Below are 24,153 nucleotides of genomic sequence, written 5' to 3' on the forward strand. Positions count from 1 at the left end.
GGCAATATGTCACCACTATACCCATTTGAGGGTGGGCCGACCAGCTTTTGGACCTACTCTGGAGAAGGTCCATCTCTGGTGCAGCTCAGCATGGCACAGCGTGTCTAAACTGATGATGGAAATGTAAATTGGTGTAGCATGGCTTGACTCGGCACGGCCGAAAGTGACAGTGGAAAAGGCTCATTTGTGGTTGTTTTGTGCCCTTTTATGGTTGTTTTGCCCATTTATGTAGTTATTCTGTGTCTGTGTAGTTTCTTTACATGCCTTTGTGGTCATTTTGAGTCTGTACTTGGTTGGTACGTGTTAAATAAAGTGAAATTTTGCAGGTGAAGGCCAGGGAGGCCCCTGATACTTTGGGCCCCTGGGCCTGTGGTCCAGAAGGCCTGTTCAGTAATCCATCCATGTGTGGCCTGGATTTGTGTACATGCTTAATATTGAAGTGCATTTTCTGCTGCTTTGCAACCAATAATTTGCAGCAGTTGTGGCATATCAGATAAGTTTGTTGTATGCAATTAATGTATATATATTACAGCTATGTAGCCAGAGACCTGCTTGGAGTACTACCTTATGGGAGATACACGATTTGTATAGATAGCCTACTGCTACTCTCCTTTTTGTATATATCAATATTTTCTTTTTGTGCCTATTTGCACTTAAGATATATACATGTAGCTTTGGTATGGCATTAGTGTATACAATTCATATATAATTAATTCTTTACTATTGTTTAATGATGAATTTTTGCCACAGGTTTTGTATGTCACATGACTTGTATAGGTACCAACGACTTTCTGTTGTTTATCAGAACTCTGAGTGATGCGACCGGTCGCTGTGGCTCCCTCTAATTTTTGGTATGACTAAGTCATGGTATGGTATGCTGTACATAATCACGGAAACTGTCAGTGTGTCATTCTGTCAGTCAGTCATTCTGTTTGTCCTAAATTTTTCTACTCACTGATGTGGTCAATCTATGTGAAACTGCACATAGGCATTGAGGATTGGCATAGGTAGAGGGTGACAAAGCTACCAATGGGTATGGACTAGTTATTATTATTGTTAGTAGTAGTAGTAGTAGTAAATTTAAATTTTTTTTAGCTTTTCAGCATGAAGCAAAAAAGTGTTTATGTTGATTGACAAAAACGTTTTTTATAGTGTTGAGAAATTTACTTATAAAAATAAAAATGATAAAATGATAAAATTCTGTTTGGGTGCAAAGTGAGTGTTTGCTGTAAGTTTAAGCGTAACATAGTGTCAGTCTTCACAAACTAAAACTAAAAGGATATTTTACAATTTAAACAGTCTGCACGTGGTCCATCTGTGCCATGACAAAGTCCAAAGAGGTCAAATTAAAGCTAAAAATGTGAAAATGTGCAACCCGTTTGTACTCAACATGTTAACATATTTCCTCATGCAACGTGGTTATAAGATAAGTGCACTTCCTCATTTGTAGAGGACCACAGATAAGATTTCAGAGTTCATCTGTGGGCAATTCCCAAATTCGCTTCTCTGAGGCTCTTCATTCATCCGACTGCAGCACGTAGAAAGAGTGACAACACTCAAGTTGTCAACCAATAAGCAGATAATAATATGGCGACATCCTCATTATCTTTAGTCTCTCACATGGTCTGGTCTTTGGCTAGACGTCCATACACAGTGATGCAGAAACCCTTAAACACTCACCAAGAGATTATTTTACACGCTTGTTTATTTAAATAGACTCCAAGAATGGAATGTACAATTCAGACACAAACCATCCATTAGTATAAAAGTTCAGTTTGGTCAAGTAGCACTCCAAATGACATCTATTAGTTCTTTTTTTACCCCCCTCACATACGCTCAAGCACTCAAACAGTCATTCTCTAGTGGGTCTTTCACAAAGTGACGTAACAATCATTTGTGTGCTACAGAAAATATCAGTGCTTTAGGACTATATGAATGAAAGAAAGATTACATATTCAGTGCAGAGAAGAATAAATCTAATTCGACTAATGTATCTCACAAAATCCTTCTACAGTACGCTAACAATGTGACTCCATATCACTACTATTATTAAGCACAACATGGAACCAGCTTCAGAATGAAGTGGTCACATAATTTGCTCCTTCTCCCCTGTAGGTTCATATGGTCCATTATTCAAAATAATGGTTACAAAAAAAGGTCACTATTATTTCTCTTAACAAGTTTCAGTGTCCACTTGAAAGCCTCTTTTATCTTAAGTGTCCTGAAATGAGTAGAACCTTCATTTGAGATCCTAAATAATGTGGAAGTCATATTTAATGAACACTGTACAGGCTTTATAACAGCATTGAGAAACTTTGTAAAAGCATGGTGACCTCTTTAGGATTGTTTACAGGTTTAAGTCTTCATGTTTCAAATATAAAATCAAATACCAGTTCCCAAAAATAGTTAATTCTTATTTAGACATTGCATATGAGTGAGTATTCCTATTGCTGTCAGACAAGAAACAAAAATATTAAATAATGTATTGCAGAGTTCATACAAACCTTCAAATCCACATGTGACCTGAGTTTGCTGGTGCAACGCTGAGGATTAAAACCTCAAGTCAAGGCCACTTGAGAGGAACCCCCCCTCAGGAGCAATGGCTGAACTTTGGCATTCTGTCACAATGCAGAAGGCATTCAGGGTAGTAAAGCTGAAGTCAGTGTTTTCATCTCCTAAAACCACAGGACTGGCTTCTCAGGACCTGAGGCACTTGGTGCACACTCCACCCACACAGACACGTCCACACTACAGACCGCGAGTAACGTACTCACAAAACTTTCACTTCACACAGACACTTAGAAGCACGCATGTTGCAGAAACACTTATTGTAGGAGTTTCTGGAGAAGTGTTCAGTCAGACATCGACCTAAATACATACTGGAGTCAGACACGATTTGGCATCCTCCTGTCTAACATGTGGTGCACCGACAGGAGTTGCGCAGGCACTGGTGAAACTGGCCCCAACGGCCCTCAGGCAGGCTGCTGGGGGTTAATGTTCATGTGAGGGGGATGACCGAGAAGACCAATTCGTTGCTTCTGCTTCCTCTGCTCTGTCATCTACACAGAGAAACAACAAGAGTTGTTTTAAGAAGACTGCAAGCTAGCAAACATGAATAAAAACAAAACAGGATTTTAAGTACACGAAAACTGAGGTGTCAAAATGACATGGTTTTACAGTGTTAACTAGTGAGCTTTAGTGGTGTTGGTAGGTGTGTTTTGTCATCTCTGGGCAGAGACAGGCAAGCATTTTCCCCAGTTTCAAGTCTTTATGCAAAGATAACTGGCTACTGGCAGTAACTTCCTATTTACCATAAAGACACGAGATTATTATCGATCGTGTCATCTGCCTCTTGGAAAGAAAGCAAGTAAGTCTATTTCACAAAAACGGGTGTGTTTCAGTGAGACATTGCTGAGTTTCCAGGAGTGGTTGTGGAGACAAAACCCGGGTATTTTAAGCCACAATATAATCTTTTCCGTACCCTGACATAAACATAACCACAAGTTTAACACTGCGCTGTGGAAACATACAGTTTGAACTAGGCATGTCCCGATCCGATCACGTGATCGGAAATCGGGGCCGATCACGTGGTTTCAGACTCGATCGGAATCGGAAGTTACATCCCGATCAGGGATCGGATATAGGCCTATGACATATCAGATACATGTCAGGGTTTTCCCTATTTGTCTAAAGCAAGACGGGCCGCATGGGGGGCGTTCAGATGTAGCTCTTTTGCACTCTCAAACCCATTACTTTTACTGTAGACGTGCGTCATGTGCGCTCATAACCCAAAGCGACGCCAGCGGCGCGCCTTCGGTGCAACGTGCTTGTTTTTCGTGCACGTCCGTGTGTGTGTGGCTGCGTCGTCGCGGACATGTAACAATATGAAATGACGGCGCTTGCGAGAGTGTGAGAGACGATCGTCCGTGTCACCGTGTCAGCTGACTGTTTAGTACGTGTGTGTGGCTGAATTGTTTCACTGCTGACTTCCAAGCAGCTGTTGTTGTTGATGTTTGAGCGCTACAGACCCCAGCAGCAACAACAGTCACTGCAGCTTCTACTGAGAGCGAGTCAGATGTAACGCACGTGAGACAGACACACGGACAGACTGCGCAGATGTCGCGGACATCGTTAAACTTCTCACACTGTTGTGTGACGGCAGATACAGAACCAGGTATTTATTTAAAGTTAGAGAGGGAGAAGGAGTGAGGTGAGCTGGGTGAGGGAGGGAGGGAGGGAGGGAATGAGGGAGGGAGAAGGAGCGGGGGGGGGGGGGGGGGGGGGGGGGGGGGAGTGAGTGAGGTGGGGGCAGACAGGCAGGTGAGGGAGGGATAAAGGGAAAGAGGCTGGTGATTGAGAAAGGCATGATAAGCTATTTTATTTTTGACCAAATGTGCTTGTTGTTGACTAATGGATAATGGAATTAATATTATACCGTGGAGCTACTGTACTATTATCATACAGTGAGGTTTTGATATCATGACATGTCTTACAATACTGCAATAAATGTCATGGGCTTGTTATTGGGGTACAGTATTGTAATATTGTGAGATTGTGATATTGTTACATCCCTAGTAGAGCACAAAGAACAGAAAAATAGTGGGATGATACAGTTAATCTACAGTAAAAATTTTTTACTGCATTGCCAAAGTATTGGATCGGGACTCAAATGACAAATCAAATGACTCGGATTCGGACTCGGGGGCAAAAAAATGTGATCGGGACATCCCTAGTTTGAACGTATCCACTGCATATTAAATGTACAAATGTTTAATATAGTGTTTGCAGAAACCTACAATGTCAACATATACTCTGAAAATTGGGTTGAAGTGTAATGTAGTACTCTGCGTTTTTATCTTGTGCATAACATACTCATTTAAGGAAAAGACAGAACAACAAAAACTGAAAATAAACTAATTTATATGTTAATGCAGGTTGTCTGAGTCACCAGTTCAATTATGGTGATTGTGCGACTGTAAGCAACCAAACGCCAATAACTCTTCCCATGTTAATGTGGCTGTCATGAGTAATTACAGTGCAGGTTGTCAGTAGTAGCAGAACATTAAAAAACATTCTCAGAAAAGCTATCTGGTTCAAACGGAGGAAAAAGAAACATAAATCATGGGTGATTTGCTGCGACATCGGGGAGTGCCTGATTTACGGATACATGATATACCTGCTCCTTGAGCTCAGTCAGCTGTCCAGACAGGTTGGCAACCAGCCTCATGGTCGACTCCAGCTTCTCCTGCAGGTTCCTGATTTCATTTTGCTCACCCTCTGCATCGCTGCTCACCAGTGACATGGCGCGCATCCGTGGGAACCAGTCCAGGTTGTGCTCCTGTGGTTGACCACCAATTTAAGTTATGTTGAAAAAGAGTATTGGTAATTTTAACAGGAAGGTGCTACTGTTTGGCAATCAAGTGCTTAAATCTGAACTCCAAATGACACTGGTCTATGGTTTGTTTTTCAGGAACGTGCCTGTATGGTATTATTGGCACACTGTAACAATGGGGAGTGAATGACCTCAGACTGAACACTACTAAATTTGGAAATCCCAGTACACTGACCAGCGCCTTCTTATCAGGCTTTGATCAGTTTTAGGGTCTGACTGCAACTAGTGTGCCGTCTTGTAGACTTCCTGTTTGTCTGCACGAGTCTGTTTGTGTCATTAAATGTACATGGCCGGCATGTCTGTCAGTTGAGATTAGAAAAGAGGAACACATTACTGTATTAAGGTGTGTGAGACGAGCCTGTACATGTTTACACGTCTGACTCTGTAGCATAACCTCATAGAGTCTACTCAGTCATCAGCTACTGTACCAAAAACGTGACACAAAGGTAAACGCCCATCTTACTGCTCTTCCATTCAGGATTGCTGCAGATAATCTACTCCAGCACAGCATGCACAAATTTTAAGTGTAAATCATTAACAAGAAAAACAGTCAGCCTGCACTGAGAAGGTGGACTGAGAAGTGTGTGTCTGTACTCTTTATTTACCTTGATCATCTCAGCCACATAGCTCTCAGGGCCTGTGTATTCTGTGGAATCTTTGACTTTTACCAGCACAATAAAGAACAGGTAGTGCCACATGTTGTGCTCCTCTTTGATGTGCTCCTCAAAAGTCACTGTCTTGTTGTCAAACTTGTCCCGCTCCAGGCCTGTGGAAGAGGCAGTAACACACAATATTTATGGCCCAAAGTTACATCACGTTTAAGGGGAAAAAAAAAAAACAGAAACTGGCCTCTACTCGGTTTCCAGTTTCTGTTCTGCAATGACGCTGGGGAAGGGAACCTGCCACTTTGTAGGAATAAATGAATAGAACCAGAATTACGGCCTCATGGTTGTATGCCTCTGTGAACCAGTGACGTTGTAATTACAAGTAACATCCATGTCTGTCCAGACTCGTACATAGCCATGACAGAGGACAATGCTTCAATATGGATGTTGCTGCAAAGAAGCTATACATTCTGAAACACAGATGCTTCACACACACCTTCAACCCCGCAGCACAGACAGTCTATACAAGCAGCACAGTTTTAAGGTGGACACCCAAGATTAGTGTCATCAGTTCAGTTTGGATATAAAATGTGTTCTTAAGTTATTGTTTTCACAAGAACAAGATAAATGAGGTCACAGATACCACCTGAATCTACTCAGTTCATTGTAATCAGTCCAAGTGGACATTTGTGCCAAATTTGAAGAAATTCCCTTTAAGGTGGTCTTAACATACTGCATTCATGAGAATAGGACAAACAGATGTCTGTCTGTCCATAGTCCAAAAACATACCCAAAACATAATGCCTCCATGGCTATCGCTGGCGCCGAGGCATACAAAGTGGTAAGGTGACAAGAAAATTGAAAGTTAACTGTCTGTATTCAGGAGGACTCATTGATGTTATTGTCTGTTTTCCTAGAGAGATGGGAGACCAAATTACATATATAATAGATCACAGCAAAATGAGTCACTAAACTAACTTATCCTGTAATATTGATTGGAAGCATGATATTCTTTCGCTCAGTATTGAGCAAATATATATCAAATTAGAATTACTGCCTTGTGGTTGTATGCCTCCACCAACGAGTTGCAGCTTACATCCATATCTGTCCAGACATGGATGTAAATATTAGTAATATTAAATATATAGTAAAGACTTTGAAGGAATTAAATAAAAGTTCATAAGTCAAATTCCTAGTGTTCACATGCTTGGCCAATAAAGCGGATTCTTCTGCAAAGAAGCTACAAACATACACAACCACATATAAACATATACATATACAACCACATATAAACATATACAACCAAACAGTTTGATAATTAGTGTCACCAATTCAGTGTCTTACCAAATGTCTCCCCTTCTGTTCCCGGGTTATGGCATTGAGTATTTGGCCACAAAAGGGTTTTGGTAGAACATTATGATGTCACAGTGAAGTTGACCTTTGAACTTGTAGATCTAAAATGTCATCACTTCACCATTTTATCCTATTATCCCACATTTGTGTGAAATTTTGTCATAATTAGTGTATTAATTCTTGAGCTATGACAAGAAAAGAAAATGTCTTGTGAGGTCACAGTCACCTTGACATTTAACCACCAAAATCTAATTTGTTCATCAATGGATGTTTGTGCCAAATTTGAAGAAATTCTGTTTAAGCATTCCTGAGACATTGTTTCTCCAGAGTGGGCAGGATGGACGTTAAGAAAAGAAGACAAGCAGACAAAACAGTATCGGTACCAAATAGCAGAGTACAGAAGCATAACAACTATAAAGCAGGGTTCATACAAAAACCAGTTCATCCGCACTAAATTATAGGTTAAAGCTCTGGAAAATTAAACATCACCATGACAAGTTGTCAGATGAGCTGAGCTAGTGTGTTCTTAAGAAATGAAACAACACATCATTTGTTTTGCAGTGCATGGTAGACGGTCATTTGATTTGGGGATTTTTTTTTCCAGGTGGATTTGACAAGCAGAATAAATGCTAGGTATGGCGCAACGTTATAGTTTAGAAACTTAAGAGCAGAGTTTTTGTCACAATCCAAAGAGAACACAGATATGCTATTATATATGCTACTATGGAAAGGATAGTGCACTATTATTAGGGACAGTATAGTGCTGTAAAACAGACTACAATCAGTTTGATTCATACATATTATGCTAATCTACAAAATCAGTCGACTTGTCAAGTGGATTAGAGCAACACATTACTACAAATTTCGGTCTTGGAGCCAGGATTAAAAAAAACCTTGAGGGCTACATTTAAACCATAGACTGTATAAGATAATAGATGCTGCTACCGTGATGTCACCCGCTGGTTTCTGGACTCCCATTTTGAAGCCTCGAGTTTGGCATTTCGGCCGGCCCCCCCCTGGGTTTTTGGAGCCGAGAGGGTGGAGCTATGGAGAAGCGAGGACTGGATCTGGCTCAGAGATTGCAGTGATGCCTCTCAGACAGCCTGTCACTCAAGCAGCCCCACCCTTACTTATGTGCAACTTTAAGCCTTAAAAAAATGTAAATGGATGAGTTATATAAAAATTTCCCCCCTTACAATTGTCATGAGTGTTAAAATTAGTTATAGAGAACAAAACCGTTTTTTGTACAAGGCTGTAAACATGTTTGTTTCTGCTGTAGAGCTGGGCATTTTAACATTGGTCTCTATGGGCATTGGCTTCTGGAAGAAGTACAGTTTTCGGCACTTCCGTGTTGGCTTCATTTTTAAGCCCAGGAGGTTGCTGCATGATTTAAACAAGAAGGGGCTGTCTCTACATTTAGACTGATGCTATAGGACACCAAAATAATAAAAACTGAACCAGCTAGTGTCTTAAGCATTTCTCATTAATGTTATCGCAGGATGACAAGTTCAGTAATTAGATTTAAATTTGTAATCAAACAAGATAACAACATCCAAACAGTGCTCTTGAGAGGACCTTAAGATTTAGTTCCTTTTTCCCTTTTTTCTATACAAGATGCAGAGTGAGGTTGAGTCTAATTCCTTGGGCAGAAATGATTTTAGCTACAGGTAAAATCAAACCTGCACAGAAGTCCTGGACATGAATAAATCACTGGCTACAGACCCAAAGACCTAATAATCAATACAAGATTGAGAGAACAATCGACGGCTTATAAAACTGAGCTGGAGGACAGAGAGCCACTTAAGCCCGCAGAGGTCGGCTCCTAATCTCTGCATCTCCTGTTCCCTTGTGGTTCTCCTGGAAACCATAGAGACAGCAGCTCCCCCTGTGGCCTGGCCTTCTTTAACATGAGTGAGTCAGAGCTGATGGCTGGCTGGGTGACATAATACTGTTCTCGTTCCATATGCTTAGCACTTGTCCCGACCGCCTGACCCAACATACGCACGCACACAAATGCTCACATACAGCATGTTCTGCTGGGCTCACACACACACACACACACATGCACAGTACGGCTGCACACACACATATGGCTGTACTTTTTTTAGGCACTAACGCATGTAATGTACATATAAGGAAATGCAGATGAGGCTACGCAGAGGCTCAAGAGTATGGGTAATCAGTGAAGTCGCACAAAAAACATATGGTGTGAAAATTAAGTTTGTGCGAGTGAGTGAGTGGGAGAAAATGTGTGTGCGTGTGTGAGACAGACATGAATTATGGAGGCGAGCGGAGCAGTGGCAGGAAGCGCTCATGACTCAGCCTTCTTTGGAACGACAGCTAAGTGAAAAGGGGGGAGGAAGGGAGGAGGGGGGACTGCAACAAATGACATGCACCTTAACAGACGTGCTTACCAGAAACCACAAAAAACACAAAGATATCAGACGTCCTGAGAGGGGAATTAGGGAATTAACTGAGTGATACGAGCTGGATTGTGGAAGAGTACTATTGACGCACAGGCTTTGAAACACCCCCTTCCAACAACAGAGGAAAGCACCCACCAGGCTGGAAGGGTGCTCTGATGATTAGAGAAGTAATCCTGGCACTCGAATGTTAGAGGTTTGATTCCCATGTCAATATCATTAAGAAGATATTTCAGCGCAAGCTGCTGAATGCTTGGCAGAGAGAGCTGTGCCAAAGAAGATAAAAGCTTGAAGAGATACATAACCAGTGTGTCTGAGGTAACATGCAGTGTACTCGACTTCAGTGCTGCAACTAAATATTGGCGGTCGGAGAGCGCAGACCTCCACCAATGCTCTATCTTGCAATATTGACCACTGTGAAAAATCAAGTCTGCTCCAAAAATGTATAGGTTCCTTGGACGAACCCATACATTTTTGTGGCAGACCTGATTTTTCAAAGGAGGAACTTCCTCCTTTGTCCATGTTTCACCCTTTCACCAAGTTTCATGAAAATTGGGTCAGTAGTTTTTCCATAGTCCTGCTAACAGACAAACAAACTGAACCAAAAACAAAACCTCCTTGGCAGAGGCAATTAGCATTGATTATTTTTCAATTAACTTAGCCAATATGGTGTTAAAAAAATAAAGACAAATATTCACTGCTATTTCCAACAGCTCAAAGTGTTGTCTTCCAATTGCTGAGTTTGTCTAAACAACGATAACATTTTTTTTAGTTGGGACCAAGCAGCAACCTCCAGAGCTGAAAAATGAAGCCAAAGTAGGAGTGTTAAAAACTGCTGTTCTTTGAAGTAACTTTACAGCCTGGTACAAAAAACAGTTCTGGTCTGTACAGCTAATTTCGCCTTTCTTGACAACTGTTGGTGAATTTTTATATAACTCTTCCATTTAAATTTTCTAAATAAGGTTACCTCGGATTACGCCCAATGGGTGTAGCCATGGATGAGTAAAGAGAACTGGAAATGGGATTTGAGGCAGGGCCCTGTTTGTTCCTATGAAAGTGGCGCAAGAAGCCAAAAAAGCTTGATTTCTGCAGTATGAAATTACCCAATAATCTGCACCATTTGGCCCATACAGCAACAGACCTTTGAAAGCCATGTGGCCAACTTTTGGTTTAGCTGTCCGCTAAGTTGAATGGGGATAAAATGTTTCAATCGTCTGGCTCTTTTAGACTTTTGAAATGTTATCGGATTGAATGGATCAAATCCCGATAGTGAGATAAATCATTTTGCATAGCCAATAATTGCATATCCAGACAACTCTTTCACAATGTAAGTCTTAGTGGAAAGTCTTATGGGCCCAATGGCATCACATGACAACCCGCTTTAATTCCACTGTTTGGCTTCTTTGAAAATTGGCTTCAAAGCCTATCACACTTCCATGGGACCTGGTGATGTCACAGTGGCTACGTCCATTATGTTTATACAGGTTATAGTTGGAACATACATTACCCACTTTCTTTCCTTAAAACTTAATAGTATATAAAAATGTAATAAATTTACTGTTGATTGACTAATTGATTAAACTAATAATCTAAGCACTGGTCACCTGATGAGACCGACAAGAAATTAGGAGCCTACAGCTTATCTATTAACAGATTAGCCAAGCAGCCTCACCGCAGATGAAGCAGGTAGTCTTTAGGACTTCTTCTTTCTTCTGTTTTTCACTCCTCAGGTCAGCAAAGGTGTCAATGATGACACCAAAGATGAGGTTGAGCACAATGATGATGACCATGAAGAAGAACAGCAGGTCGTATATCACTCTGGCTGCAAACAGTGGCTCCTGGAAAAGAAACAGGAATCGGGGTTAAATCTAAAGCAGTGACCTCTGTACAGGAAGTGTTCAGAGGTAGTGAGTAGAAAATAACAATTATAGGCAAATTATTAACTTTATTTTGACTACAGATTGTCAATAAGAGTAAATTTAAAAAGAGGCTGTTCAGTATCAAATGTGGAAAGATGGTCCCATTCAAATGTATGACCCAAAGGGCAGCTTTTTACAAAAACATATGTTGGGGATTATGTTGTGAGTTGAAAACGAGGTTAACTTTCGTCATCAGAGATGTTGATGGAAACATAAGACCACAGGTGTAACCTGCCAGATGCTACAGTAACAGAGACGGCAGAAAGCCAGTCAACCTCATACAGCCTGTTTCTGTCTAGGTAGGACACTGTTTAAAAGGGTCCTAGAAAAATAGAAATGTTTATTTGACATCATTGGCCAGTAGAGCTACAACGGACTTCAGTGCCTGCATACTGTGCTTTAAGTGCATTGGTCAGTTTCATTCACTCTTTTTCCATTTTTAGTTAATCCGCTGTAAAGGTGCAATATGTAAGAAATGGACAGAATTTTTGTTGTGTATAAAGTGTATAAAGTGACCTGCTCACTAGCTTGCTAAATTGTTAGCCTTGGTATCTTCTAGATGCCACCAGTATTGTCTATGTTGCTGTTGCCTAGCAGCAGTGCTCTAATGACTTTACCACTTCAACACACAGCATATCGTGTACACAGCTTCCCATGTTGTAACCACAAGCTCATGAGTTCCATTTGAAGGCAGCATCAGGTGCAGAGCTATCTACTGAAATTAGCATGCTGACCAGTTTTCCCAGCCCTTCCTGTCTTGTGATACAACTTGCACCTCGAGAGGTGATAGTGGGTCACTGAAGCGTCCAGTCCAACAAGAGAGGATGAAGAAGTAGAGCTACAGCCCCTGGTTAGTGGCACATTAACACACCAGTTGCCAGCAAAGAAAAGAAGTTTTGAGATTGGCTTGGCTTTCCATGAGTAAAAGATAAGGTCTAATGCTGGACTTACAACCTTTCTTTTAGGCTTGCAAGTTACATCTAACATTGGCTATGTGTTGAATGTATCATCAGTGCAACTAATGACAACACAAACTGGACTGAAAAATATTCCAAATGGTGTTGAAATATAGTTTTGATGCAGCTGTTTTCTTGCTACTATGTGTTTTCTAAAGCAAGCTAATGTGAAGATTATAAGATCGCACTGTTATTTCGAGCTATTCTCAGTGTCAGCAGAATATTGCTTATTCTGGCCCTGCTGTTAGCTAGCAGGTATTTTTGTGATAACTGATGACAGTAAATTTAGATTGTATGGACCCTGTTGTAGACTGAGGAAATGCTGCCCCCTCTTTCTTTGGAGCAGGTGACCATGGATTACACATTGTACCTTTAAAATAATAGCCACCAGCCTAATGCAGTCACACAATCACACATATTTATGACAAGTTTGTTCTGAAGCAACAAAGTTCTGAGCCACGCCACCACCTGTGTGATTATATGACTGACTGCTATTTTGCTGCAGTAATTTACCTCAGCAGCCAGCAGAAACGTTCTGGCCTGAGCTGCATTGCATTGTGAATACGTGAGACACATATTCACATCCTCTTTTGACATCATTAGCGGTTGCGCCTGAATTCGGTGGAAATCTATTTTGAAATTTAATTCTCATACAAGGTGGTGGCAGTGCAGCTTTAAGGAAACATTGTGAAACTTCATGGCTTTTAAAAACAAGCTCTGCTTATGGTGGGCGTGCAGCCAGCTCACATGACCCACGGTGCAGCTGCGGGTGCTACTACACCCTCTCAGCCTACACACACACACACACACACACACACACACACACACAACACAGTATTGTCAGGGGCCTAATCATAGTTGCATGTACCTCTTTGGAAGGCTTGCGGAGCACATCCCCTACACCCCCTCCACTCCTCAAGCCGTGACTCAGCACAGTGACGATACACATAAGTAGAGAGTCACACGTCCGCTCCATGTCGCTGTCCTCCTCATTGTCATTCCCAAAATCTGGGGAAGCAGAATGGAAAGCTGTAATCTAAACATTTAAGAGGCTGTAAAAGGCTGTAAAAAGGGCAATTTATTTATCGTTAGCAGGTGTGTATTTGTATACAGGCCTTCATAAACTACACTGCGGCACCAGAGAACGTCATTCACACTGTGATTCTTTATAAACTGTTAATACTTTTTGGTTTATGTAACATAAAATTGTGGCTCATAATAACTATTAAACTAACTTATGTATCAACAAGATTATGCAGGGGCATGAACATGTAAAATAAAACTAATAATTATTAGTTTTATTTTACATGTCATGTTAACATGACCCGCTCATTACAGCCCCTCTTCAAAGACTCATTGCTCAAGGAAAAGTAACATCAAAGGGGGGAATGGTACAATATACGGCATTATATAATTATTTTCATTTAAGGTTGTAGAATAATTGTTTTGAATCACTGCATAGTAACACTAATGTCACTTTAATTCAGATATTATGAGGATTTAATACATTGCATATGAGACAGTGTGATGCACTCCATTACATTTTAGTTTCCCTTAAATTTTCTAAGCATCTAAAGCCATATTCGTGATACACTGAGTATGTTATGGTATTTGATATGATTATATTATGCTGATAACATTTATATACAGTATTCATTCAAATTATTTTTGACAGCAAATCCAAGAGAAGTATGAGCCTGTTTTTTTTAATATGTTCTGTGATTATAATTATACATTTATGTACTTATTTATGAACTCAAATATCCTTGGCTTAGTTGCAGAATGTGATATCTGTTGAAACTGTTTTGTTTACATGCTTTGGCTCACAGTGTGAAGGTGGTTAGTCAAAGCAAAAGTGTTTTTGTTTCGATGGAATGTGATAACCACTTGGTTTTGAGATTGTTTTTAACCCAGACAGAGACAAAGATCAACATTTCTAAAATATTATTCTGTTAGATAAAGTTTGTGGGTCATTGTAAAATGACCTGTGACCCAGTCATATGGTGGACATTATGATCCTCCTGCTAACTGTGTTTATTATGGGCCATATGATATGATAGTTTTCATGTCCGGTCTGATGGCTGAGGGAATGAAACTGACACTGTTCTGTTTTAACTGGATTAACTGATGTCACATGAGGGCCGGTGAGGTCACATGTGAACTTGTCAAATGGCAGTTATGTGACAGTTAACAGAGTCACATGAATTAGAGTGTGAGTTGGTGTGAAGCTGCAGAACAAATGGAAACAGTCCAAAAACATCCCACAGTTTTCACTTGTTGTGGCCCAACAAGGCCAAGTATTCTCTTAGATATCACTATCAACCTTTTCCTACATGAATCTCTTGGTTGTTTTCAAATATGATGGCTAGCATTGTCAGGCTAGTCTAGACACTTTGACCCCTGGATTTTTTAAGCTTGCGACTGAAATTAACCACATTATAAACTGAGCTTGTTGTTACCACATTTTAATATGACAAGAAATCCACACAGGAAGACAAGTTAATTTTACCTATACCGCAGAATATCACAAATTACAAACTTGCCTCCATGGCTTTTACATTCTGTACAGCAGAAGACACCCTTTGTCCTTAGTAGGGCACGAGACCAAATAAATTACATCAGTTCTACCAAGTTATGATTCGCTTTAAATCAATTGATGGTAAATTTCCATCTCTGAGAGTGCATCTGGGTGAGAGAGTAACTTAGAGTTTAGAAAGAAAGAGAGAACGAGAGACTACATCACCTCTGCTACTTGTTAAAGTCACAGGCTAATGGTTAGCCAAAATTATTTGCGAGTGTGGTTACACTTTTCAAAACGTGACGCAGACAACGCTTGCAACAATATTTGTGAATTTTTTTTTATTTCTGAAAGAGCACCTGGTCAAAAAATACATCTAAACGCTGATGAGTGTGCCGTGTCCGACAGTCTGAAAGCTAAGTCCCTCGCAGCTAACATTAGCACACCTACAGGCAGTGCCGAAGACGTTTATCCCTTTCATGGACGATGAGACTTTACGTGAAGCATCAACAATTTCATCAACATCTTCAGGTAATAAATCAACAAAGTTTTATATAAATTTTGTTATTTAAAGAGAGAGTTAAGTCCTAAAAAAAGGTACCATTTGGTACCAGTACCAAAGTCCATATACTAGTATTGGTTCAAATGCGAACATTACCCAACTTTAGCCCCTGGACTCTCCACAAAAAAACACATTTAATGGGGGAAAAAATGGAAGAAACCTCAGGAAGAGCTGTGGAGGGATCTGTCTCTCAGCATGGCAGACATGCAATAGATGTCGTGTGTGCAGACAATAGGCTTATTGTTTTAAATCTTTAGCTAAAAACACATTTCTCAAGCTAAACCAATTTAAAACCCAGTTTTGCAGCATATATTACCTTCCTGCGGGGCTTCTGTGGTGCAGTTCTCATCCATGCCCCCCTGACATATTCCTGCAGACACAAACTCACTGGCCAGACTGGCTCCATTTTCTAGAAAGAAGGAGAAGACAGTGCAAACATTTTCTTTTCTTTTCAAATGGAAACCTACAATCTGGCTTTTTGTAAAAAATGATAAACGACAGGAGCCTGTCCTCACTCAGAGTCGTGTTGGGGATACGATCCACCTCCAGGATGAAGTCGTCTTTGAAGAAAATGTAGCCAACAATGGAGAACAGGTAGACCAAGATGAGAGCCAGGACAGCGGTGAGCACGATAGAGCGTCCGTTGCGGGTCACACTCTTGATTACATTCAGCAGTGTCTCTTCCCTGTATACCAGGTCGAACAGCTACAGAGGTAAAGCACATGTTAGGAAATATCAGGTGGCAACTGATTGATTGTAAAGTGGCTTAATGCCACTCAAAAGGCAGAAATTGTAAACACTTGGTGCACCAATTTTGGTTACATACAGCCATCTTATATATACAGTGTTAACAGTATTTGTTGCAACATGAACATGAGGGTTGCACAAGAATGCACAAGTGAGAAGAAACTCATAGTTGAGTTGGATTAGATTGTATCATGTAGCTTTTATACTTTTACACTTGTGCTGAATGTTTTCTCTGTCTGACATGAATTATATACGTTTTCAGAAACTTGTTATTGAAGAAATATGGAAATATGTTGCGCTGCATCTGCAGAGGAGCTGCTTGGGCCTGTTTGAATGGAAAACATCTCAGAATACTGGGATATTCAGTCTGACACATTATAAAGCAGGCCTGAGGCATAGGCACACAGCACTTAACACCCCCAACAACAAGAAAAAACAACAACAGAAACACCATTACAGCACCAAATAAGGCAACATCTGGCTTGCAAGTAGGGTATGTCCTTGAATGCACCATGAAGGAAAGCTAAGGCTACATTCAGAGAGATGTAATATTTTACACGTTTTTATTCAAAACCTGCTGCTTTTCATTCCGTCCCAGTAAGTTAGTGTATGTGTGTTCGCAAGCATACTTTTCTTATTGTACAGACTGTGGCAACAAATTTTCTCGGAAAAGCACAATAAGGAATCAATCTTTCAGTGTGTGTGTGTTCACAGGGTGTGTGTATTTCTCTCACCAGCAGACTGTAGAAAAAGACGTGGACAAACACCCCCAGAGAGCAGATGATGAGGTACATAAGGTGGTAAAGGAACTCAAAGTCCAACACCATGGCTTTGTAGCCCCATGTGAAGGTTCCTCGGTTCCCCACAAAACTTATCAGGAAAATGATTTTATTGCACACCTGCAAGATAAAGTCAACCTCTCTTTAATAATTTGAATACAGGATAATCAACCTTTGATCATTTTAATATTGAAAAATCATCATGGCCTTGGCTGGGGGCTCTGGGGCTGACACAGAAAATGTTGCAACATGGTGGGTGTGGCTTCTTAGGATAAACGAGGACACAATGAGTGTGTTTACATGAACATTGGTAACCTGAATATCGTTGGCTTTCTGCAGCAAGGATTTCTTAAAGTGTGAGACAAAAGGGAAAGGGATTAACAGGAAACCCGGTTAACGTGGCTTCTGTGGAAACATGCCTGACTTCTTGGTCATGTTTCAGACAGGGTTTTTTTTACTAGTGTGCATGTGCATGATAAAGACAAAAGGAAAGGTCATCAGATGTGCATCCGTTTAGTAATGAAATCTAAAGTCTGACTAAGAATGAAACTGACACCATTAGGGGCTATTTGAAAAATTTACATTTCTGCAAAGAAAACACTTTGTGAGAACTACAGTCAGGGAGACATAAGATGACACAACACCTGCATGTCAACTAGATTATAGCGTGACCATGTTATGGCAATCCATGGTAACATGTTCTCTGATTTCCTGCATTAACCTGGTTTTCTCTAAATATCCCAGTTCCCTTTCACTTGATTCACTCCTTACAACACATGTAGCATGTAATATCACGCCTAATGTGAACTAACTGATGACACCTCTATTCACACTTTTAAGGCAGATGACCTGTGTTTCTACATTTGTCACCACAGTCATCCCTCAGTGAGGTCTCAGAATGAACACCAGGCATAAAAAAGGTATAGATGTCTTCTGTCTGCCCTTGCCCTTAAGGGTGCAGCATCTCTATGCATTCCAAGGACCAGCATGAGGCATGTCCCCTCTCTCTGGGGATTGTCCATGCCAGGAGAGCGTTGACTGAGCCCAAGTCTGGTGTGGTTTGTCACCAGCTCAGGTGCTCAACTCTGGAGAGACAAGTTATGTTTGTGGAAAAAGGGTTGGGAAAAACAGATGCATGGTATGACCCCCTCTTCTCTGAGTTCATCTAATTCTGACAGCAAGTAGCGTTTGGTCAAATTCCCTGCTCGTAACTGAACTGACCATGTGGAGTACATTGAGGGGTTAGCAGAGTTTGAGTCGGAGCCCTCTGTGTGCGCTAGCCAGCCGCGGTCCATCGGCTTGGACATGCATGGCTTATCGAAGGATGAACAGAAGGCTTTATTGTCAGGCCAGTATACCGATGCTACTGCATCAGTTGGCCAAGATGATACATCCTTTCTCTCACTGTACCTCTGTGCGGCTGAGAGAGAGTGGCCCTCTTCTCCAACAGCTCAGAAACCGCTGCGGTCCACTGGATATTTCCTTCCCCCCTGCACTGACAACGGTCTCGGAATTAACTTCGTCACAGAACAAACTGCTGTCTACCTGCATCACAGTGCCCGACAACTGACAGAACTGGATTCTGAACTGATTTGAAGAGGGTAGCTTGGTAAATCCTCCACCTATGGACCCATCCCTGGCAGTTTATTTGGCCCGGTCTCATAACCATTGTGTGGGAGGCCCCACAGCCCTCCCATCCAAGCACTGCAGGTTCTGCGCTTCCTAGCTGTAAAGGATTTACTGAGCACAGGTGGGCACTGCCCATGGGCTGAGCTCTATCACCATGCTCTAGACAAATTGAGCCATGTGTCTGGTGGCACTCTGTAAACTGAAATTCTGACCTCTCAGAGAGCTTGCAAAATCTGCATGTCCCACTGTGCCGTGGGCTATTCCTGGGCAGAGGGACTGCATCTACAGCAGATGAGCTGGTGTCTGAGAGTGTGTTTGGGCAGGTGCTTGATCCCGTCCAGGCCTGGGGGACTGCATACAAAAATCAGTCTCACAAACACTTACTTTCATGTAATGGTACACCCAAACCACAGGCAGTTTTCTAGGTGTTGAATTCAAAGGCAAAGCCCACGAATAGTGCTGCCATTCAGCCTGTCACTTGCTCCCCACACCTTCCTCAAATGTGTTAATGCAGCGTTAGCCACCCTCCAGTCGATTAGACTCTGATCACAAGCTCAAGAGAGCAGGCAGCAGAGCAGTTGTAACATTCACATCGAAGCAATGGGCTTTTCAGTGAATTTTCAAAAAGTTTACTGACCTAGAGTCAACAATTTTCAGCTGAGCATATCTGTCAGAACGCAAAGTGGCTGTGTTTTACTGCTGCCTTGCTCAACTTCAGCTGGGACACAAACTGTGTTACCAGAGAATTATACAGCTAGCAGGCATGATGGCATCTACAGTATGATCGCTAGTGTCGCTCAGGTGATTTAAGATGCAAACATTTTAGCGCTTGATTCATTTTAACTGCCTGTGTGTGCTACTTTGGTAAAATGCGAACTTCACACTGACCACCTGGAGCTACTGCTGACTTTCTTAGCAGTAAAGCATTTTCATTGAGCTCTCACACACCAGCATGTTCTAAACAGGACAGACTGTACAACCGTGGTTTTCAACATTAACAAGCAGGGAGGCATCTGTTTGCTTCCCCTGTTGGAACTGCCTTTCTCTCTGTTTGTTTGGTTAAGTGTTAATTTTCTGTCTCTTACAGCCACCCATGTTCCAGGCCACCTTAACCTGCGGGCAGACCTTCTTTCCAGGCTGGGACCTCTTGTAAGAGAATGGAGGTTGCAACCACTGGTGCATCCAGGGCGGTGGCGGACTTCCTTGCCTCTGGGTCAAATACCCATTGCCACATGCTCTTTTCAACAGTGCGTCTCTGGAAATGGATGTGCCAGCGTGCCCATGAACCAACACACAACTATATGCATTTCCTCCCGGTAGAAATGATACTGCATGCTCTGAATAGGGTGCAACGGCAGGGCCTGTCCTCAATTTTGGTAGCCCCTTGTGGCCTGTGAAGTCATGGTATGCAGAGATAATCAGTCTGCTGGCAGCAAGGCCCTCGCCGCTCCCTCTCCACAGGGACCTCCTCTGTCAAACAGGAGGAGAGATGATTTATACGCATCCAGAATTGAGGTGGCTGCATGCCTACCTGTTGAGAGGCTCAATATAATAGCTAAAGGTCTGCCCCCAAGTATGGAGGCAATGGTCCAAAGTGTGAGGGCATCATCCACTAGAGGCCTATGTGCCTATAAATGGTGGGTGTTCAAGCAGTAGTGTCAGGTTCGCAATGTACTCCCATTTCAGTGGTCCATTGTGGATGTTTTGATGTTCCTTCAGGAGCTAGGATAAGGGTCTTTCCTTCTCCACCGTTAAGGTCTATTTGGTGGCTATATCCGCCTGTCATGTTGGTTTTGATGGAGAGACGCCAAGCGCTCAGCGTTTTGCCATGGCCATCTGTATTTCTTTTACACAAGACTGCACTGCCTTTCGCTTTGACCAATAGAGGTGACTTCAGTTAGGTCACACTGGGCATGATATCCCATACTATATGTGTTACACCTCATTCCTCTCCATCAGGGAACAGAGGGTGTAGTCATAGCATTTTGTTTTCTTGTGTACATGAAAGGAATTGAGGGGAGAGAGGATAAAGGTGTCTGCCAGATTTTATTTTGTGTGTGTGTGTGTGTGTGTGTTTAAGAGCACATCTAGAAAATCTCTGGCGGGAGCAGGGGTGGTGTCACACTCCCAAGGGTCCAGTGACGCACTTCACACCCCATAACACAGCCAGGCGCTGCCAAGGAGAGCTGTAGGGCCAGGGAGTGACACCACAGGCAGACTGGGCATCGGCCTGCCAAGTGGGCATGAGTGTGAGTGAGAGTTGAAAGGAGAACTGGAACTAGTGCGGTGGAGGTTTCTCAGTACATGAAAGTACAGCGGTGCGTGTGAATGGGAAAATAGAAATGGTATGTTTTTAGCAATCCTCTGGGGAAAATTACTAACAAACCACAGAAACGCACACAAGAGAAAAGAAATGTTTAAAGGGTCAGTTCACCCCAAATAGGGGAAAAACATTTTACTTGCCTTCTGTGGAATCTAGCTACACAGATAGTTCTGACTTCATTTTTCCAGATTTCTGTCTCTACCCCAATACAGTGGAGGAAAATGAATTTCATCAGAGGTGCTCACAAACTGTCTGCAGTTTTTAAATGGACTAGCTCCTCTATTACTGTTGTCTTTTTGTGTGTAATATTTAAATGTTATGAACGACACAAACAACCAGGACTAGGACTGTAACTTACAATTCTTATAACTGTCAGTTAATCTGGTGATTTACTCAATGAATTGTTGAGTCCATGAAATGTCGGTATAAATGCAAGAAAAGGCTCATCACAATTTCTTAGAGCCCATTTTGACATCTTCAGGTTGCCTGCACCAACAATCCAAAAATACTTAGTTGTCAATGATAAAATAAACTAGTTAAGCACCAAATCTTTACATTTGAGAAGCTGGAATCAAAGAATATTTGGTATATTTGCTTGAAAAATGACTAAAATGGTTGATCAATTATCAAAATATAGTAGCTGCGCATTTAGTTTCTTTGGATTGGCTTACTGATTAATCAATTAATTGTTTCAGCTCGACAAAATGAATTCCCTTCCATTGTATTGAGGTGGCAACATGAATTCTAGAGACAGATATCTCAGAGCTGTGTGATTAAAACCAAAAGTTATTGCATGACTGGATACTACCGCTAATAATTTGGGTAAACTGACCCATTAAGGCAAGACTACTCACATTGAAAGCACCCAGAAGGAACAGGGTGGGTTCCAGGCCAACGGAGAAGATGAGACGGAGTATTGTGATAATGACGAGGGCACGGATGCCCAGCGGTTGGGGCATAATGATAACAATGACCAGTGTTGCCAAAACTCCCATCCACAGCAGCGCAGACAGGTGGGGATCCAGCATACCTGCGGATGATAAATGTTTGTATTAATGCACATGCAAGCTATGAAGGATACTTGCTAAAACTGCTGTATTTAGCAACTCTGTTACATAGTGAATTTGCTATATAGGGAATATTAATGTACCACGTTGCAGGATGACAGCGCAGTTTGCAGCTTAAAAGAGGACTTGTGTGGATCAACAGATTTTTAACAGGCTTCTGCTGAGTTCTGCCTCTCAGGCAGGCCTCAGGCCTTCATTAGTGAGACTTTGAACTCAAAGAGAGCCAGTTACATAACACCCCAAAGAATATGACATACTTTTTTGTGTATGTGTGTGTGTGTGCTTTAAGCTTTGGCGAGAGCCTACCTGATGCCTCCCTTGATCCCGGGGTAAATCCAGGATTAGTGTCCTAGTCAGGGGTTTCATGTGGCAACGTGTCACTCAGGCTAAAACCCTCAACCAGGTTTGACCAGCCCAAAATCAAGGCCACACCCAACCTCCTGCCTCTGTTACTGATCTCCCTTTATTAGAACACTGAGATAACAAGTGTGTATGTTTGTAAGCACTTTATGAGCCACAGATCAACCTCAGAGAACAGAAAAGGAAATATAGATGAATGCGTTGATGTTAGAAAGGTAGAAAAAGATCAAGAGAACACGGTGAAAGACAAAGAAAAGGAAAATAGGGCAGAACTGCAAGGATTAAAAAAAAACAGAGTTGTAGTGGTTGAGAAAGCAGAAGGGGAGTACTGCAGATCATTTCCTCCACTACTCCCTCTCCTCCCACCTTGCCTATCTCTGCCTCCTTCCCTCCTTCCCTTCCTCTAGTTTTCTCTCCCTCCCAATCCCTGTGGAGATCACATGACAGGTGCCACTTACATAACAGCCATCTCTAAAAATACCTCAGCTGAAAGATTCATGAGGAAACGAGCAGGGAGTAACACACAGCTCCAGTGATGTGGCAGACTCAAACAGCACTTGCACTCTAGTTTAACATGCAGGCGGAACGACTGTATGCAAACAGCTGTAAAATGAACTGTTGAGAGAGGCTGCAAGCATGCACCGTCTGCGTGTGAGCATGTGTGGCGTTGGGTGTGTGGTGCTAACCAAAGCTATTCGTCAAAAGGCAGTCAGTCATGCATGCAGGCAGAACACACTGACCTAGATCTCTTGCTCTTATAACCCTCATTCTAAAGCCCCAAGCAAAGGAAGGAGGAGAGCAGAGGGAGAACAAGCACAGTGTGTGAGTATGTGTGTGTGAGAGAGAGGCAGTGGCCCAAAGCCATAAAAGTGCCTGTTAAAGCAGGCCAAAGGTATGCTGGAGACTCACGTGATGATGTCTTGCACACAGAAAGAGTTCCAGTGTAGAGAAGTAAAACAGTCAGACCTGACTCATGTTGTGCACTGCAGTTTTTTTTACATAATGACCAACAAAATTAAAGTTAAAACTACGATGGTATGAATAATTAAACTATTGTATTCAGTGTTAATTGCTCTGCTCAGTTAGCACTACATGCAATTTTTATATTTCACAAAAAAATACAGCATTTTTTGTAACTTAGCATAACTTTCCATTCAGTCATGTAATTTACAGGTGTAAAACAACTGTTTAAAGAAAGATGCATGCAAACTTGTTTGTGGGTTCAATTTGAAATGTAGAACTGATATGATATGTGAAGAGACAGTAGTTGTTAAAACTTTATTATTTGATAGTCTTTTATTTGCATTCTTATTCTCATATTCTCTGTTCCTCGTTGAGTGTTTTTTTATTTATAGAAATGGTCATTCGAATGTGCAAACTTCTGTTCATATAAATTCAAGTAGCCTGGAACAGATTCAGATGGAAAGCTGAACCTACTGACAGGATAGACAAACACCACCAGGGAGGATTTGGCAGCTAAATAGTTTGCCTTGTTTGAAGTATAAAACATGATGTATGAC

The 24,153-nt window shown here is 41.7% G+C and overlaps 1 protein-coding gene across 10 annotated transcripts in view; it reads right to left on the reverse strand.

The window, feature by feature from the left end:
* Positions 1-1,687: 1,687 nt before the first annotated feature.
* The window catches only part of LOC117256214 (inositol 1,4,5-trisphosphate-gated calcium channel ITPR1), a 100,822-nt gene continuing 78,356 nt past the window's right edge, over positions 1,688-24,153 (reverse strand). For all 10 annotated transcript variants that reach the window (XM_078162089.1, XM_078162269.1, XM_078162160.1 and 7 more), the window contains 9 exons: positions 22,061-22,236; positions 17,210-17,374; positions 16,244-16,433; positions 16,045-16,137; positions 13,517-13,656; positions 11,446-11,611; positions 5,998-6,158; positions 5,177-5,338; positions 1,688-3,059 (listed from right to left, as the gene is read on the reverse strand). In XM_078162089.1, coding sequence (XP_078018215.1) covers positions 2,973-3,059; positions 5,177-5,338; positions 5,998-6,158; positions 11,446-11,611; positions 13,517-13,656; positions 16,045-16,137; positions 16,244-16,433; positions 17,210-17,374; positions 22,061-22,236 — 1,340 coding nt within the window. In that variant the 3' untranslated portion in view covers positions 1,688-2,972. The remainder of the gene's footprint in view (positions 3,060-5,176; positions 5,339-5,997; positions 6,159-11,445; positions 11,612-13,516; positions 13,657-16,044; positions 16,138-16,243; positions 16,434-17,209; positions 17,375-22,060; positions 22,237-24,153) is intronic.

The sequence above is a fragment of the Epinephelus lanceolatus genome, chromosome 1 (genome assembly GCF_041903045.1).
Source record: "Epinephelus lanceolatus isolate andai-2023 chromosome 1, ASM4190304v1, whole genome shotgun sequence".
In the NCBI taxonomy this organism is placed as follows: Eukaryota; Metazoa; Chordata; class Actinopteri; order Perciformes; family Serranidae; genus Epinephelus; species Epinephelus lanceolatus.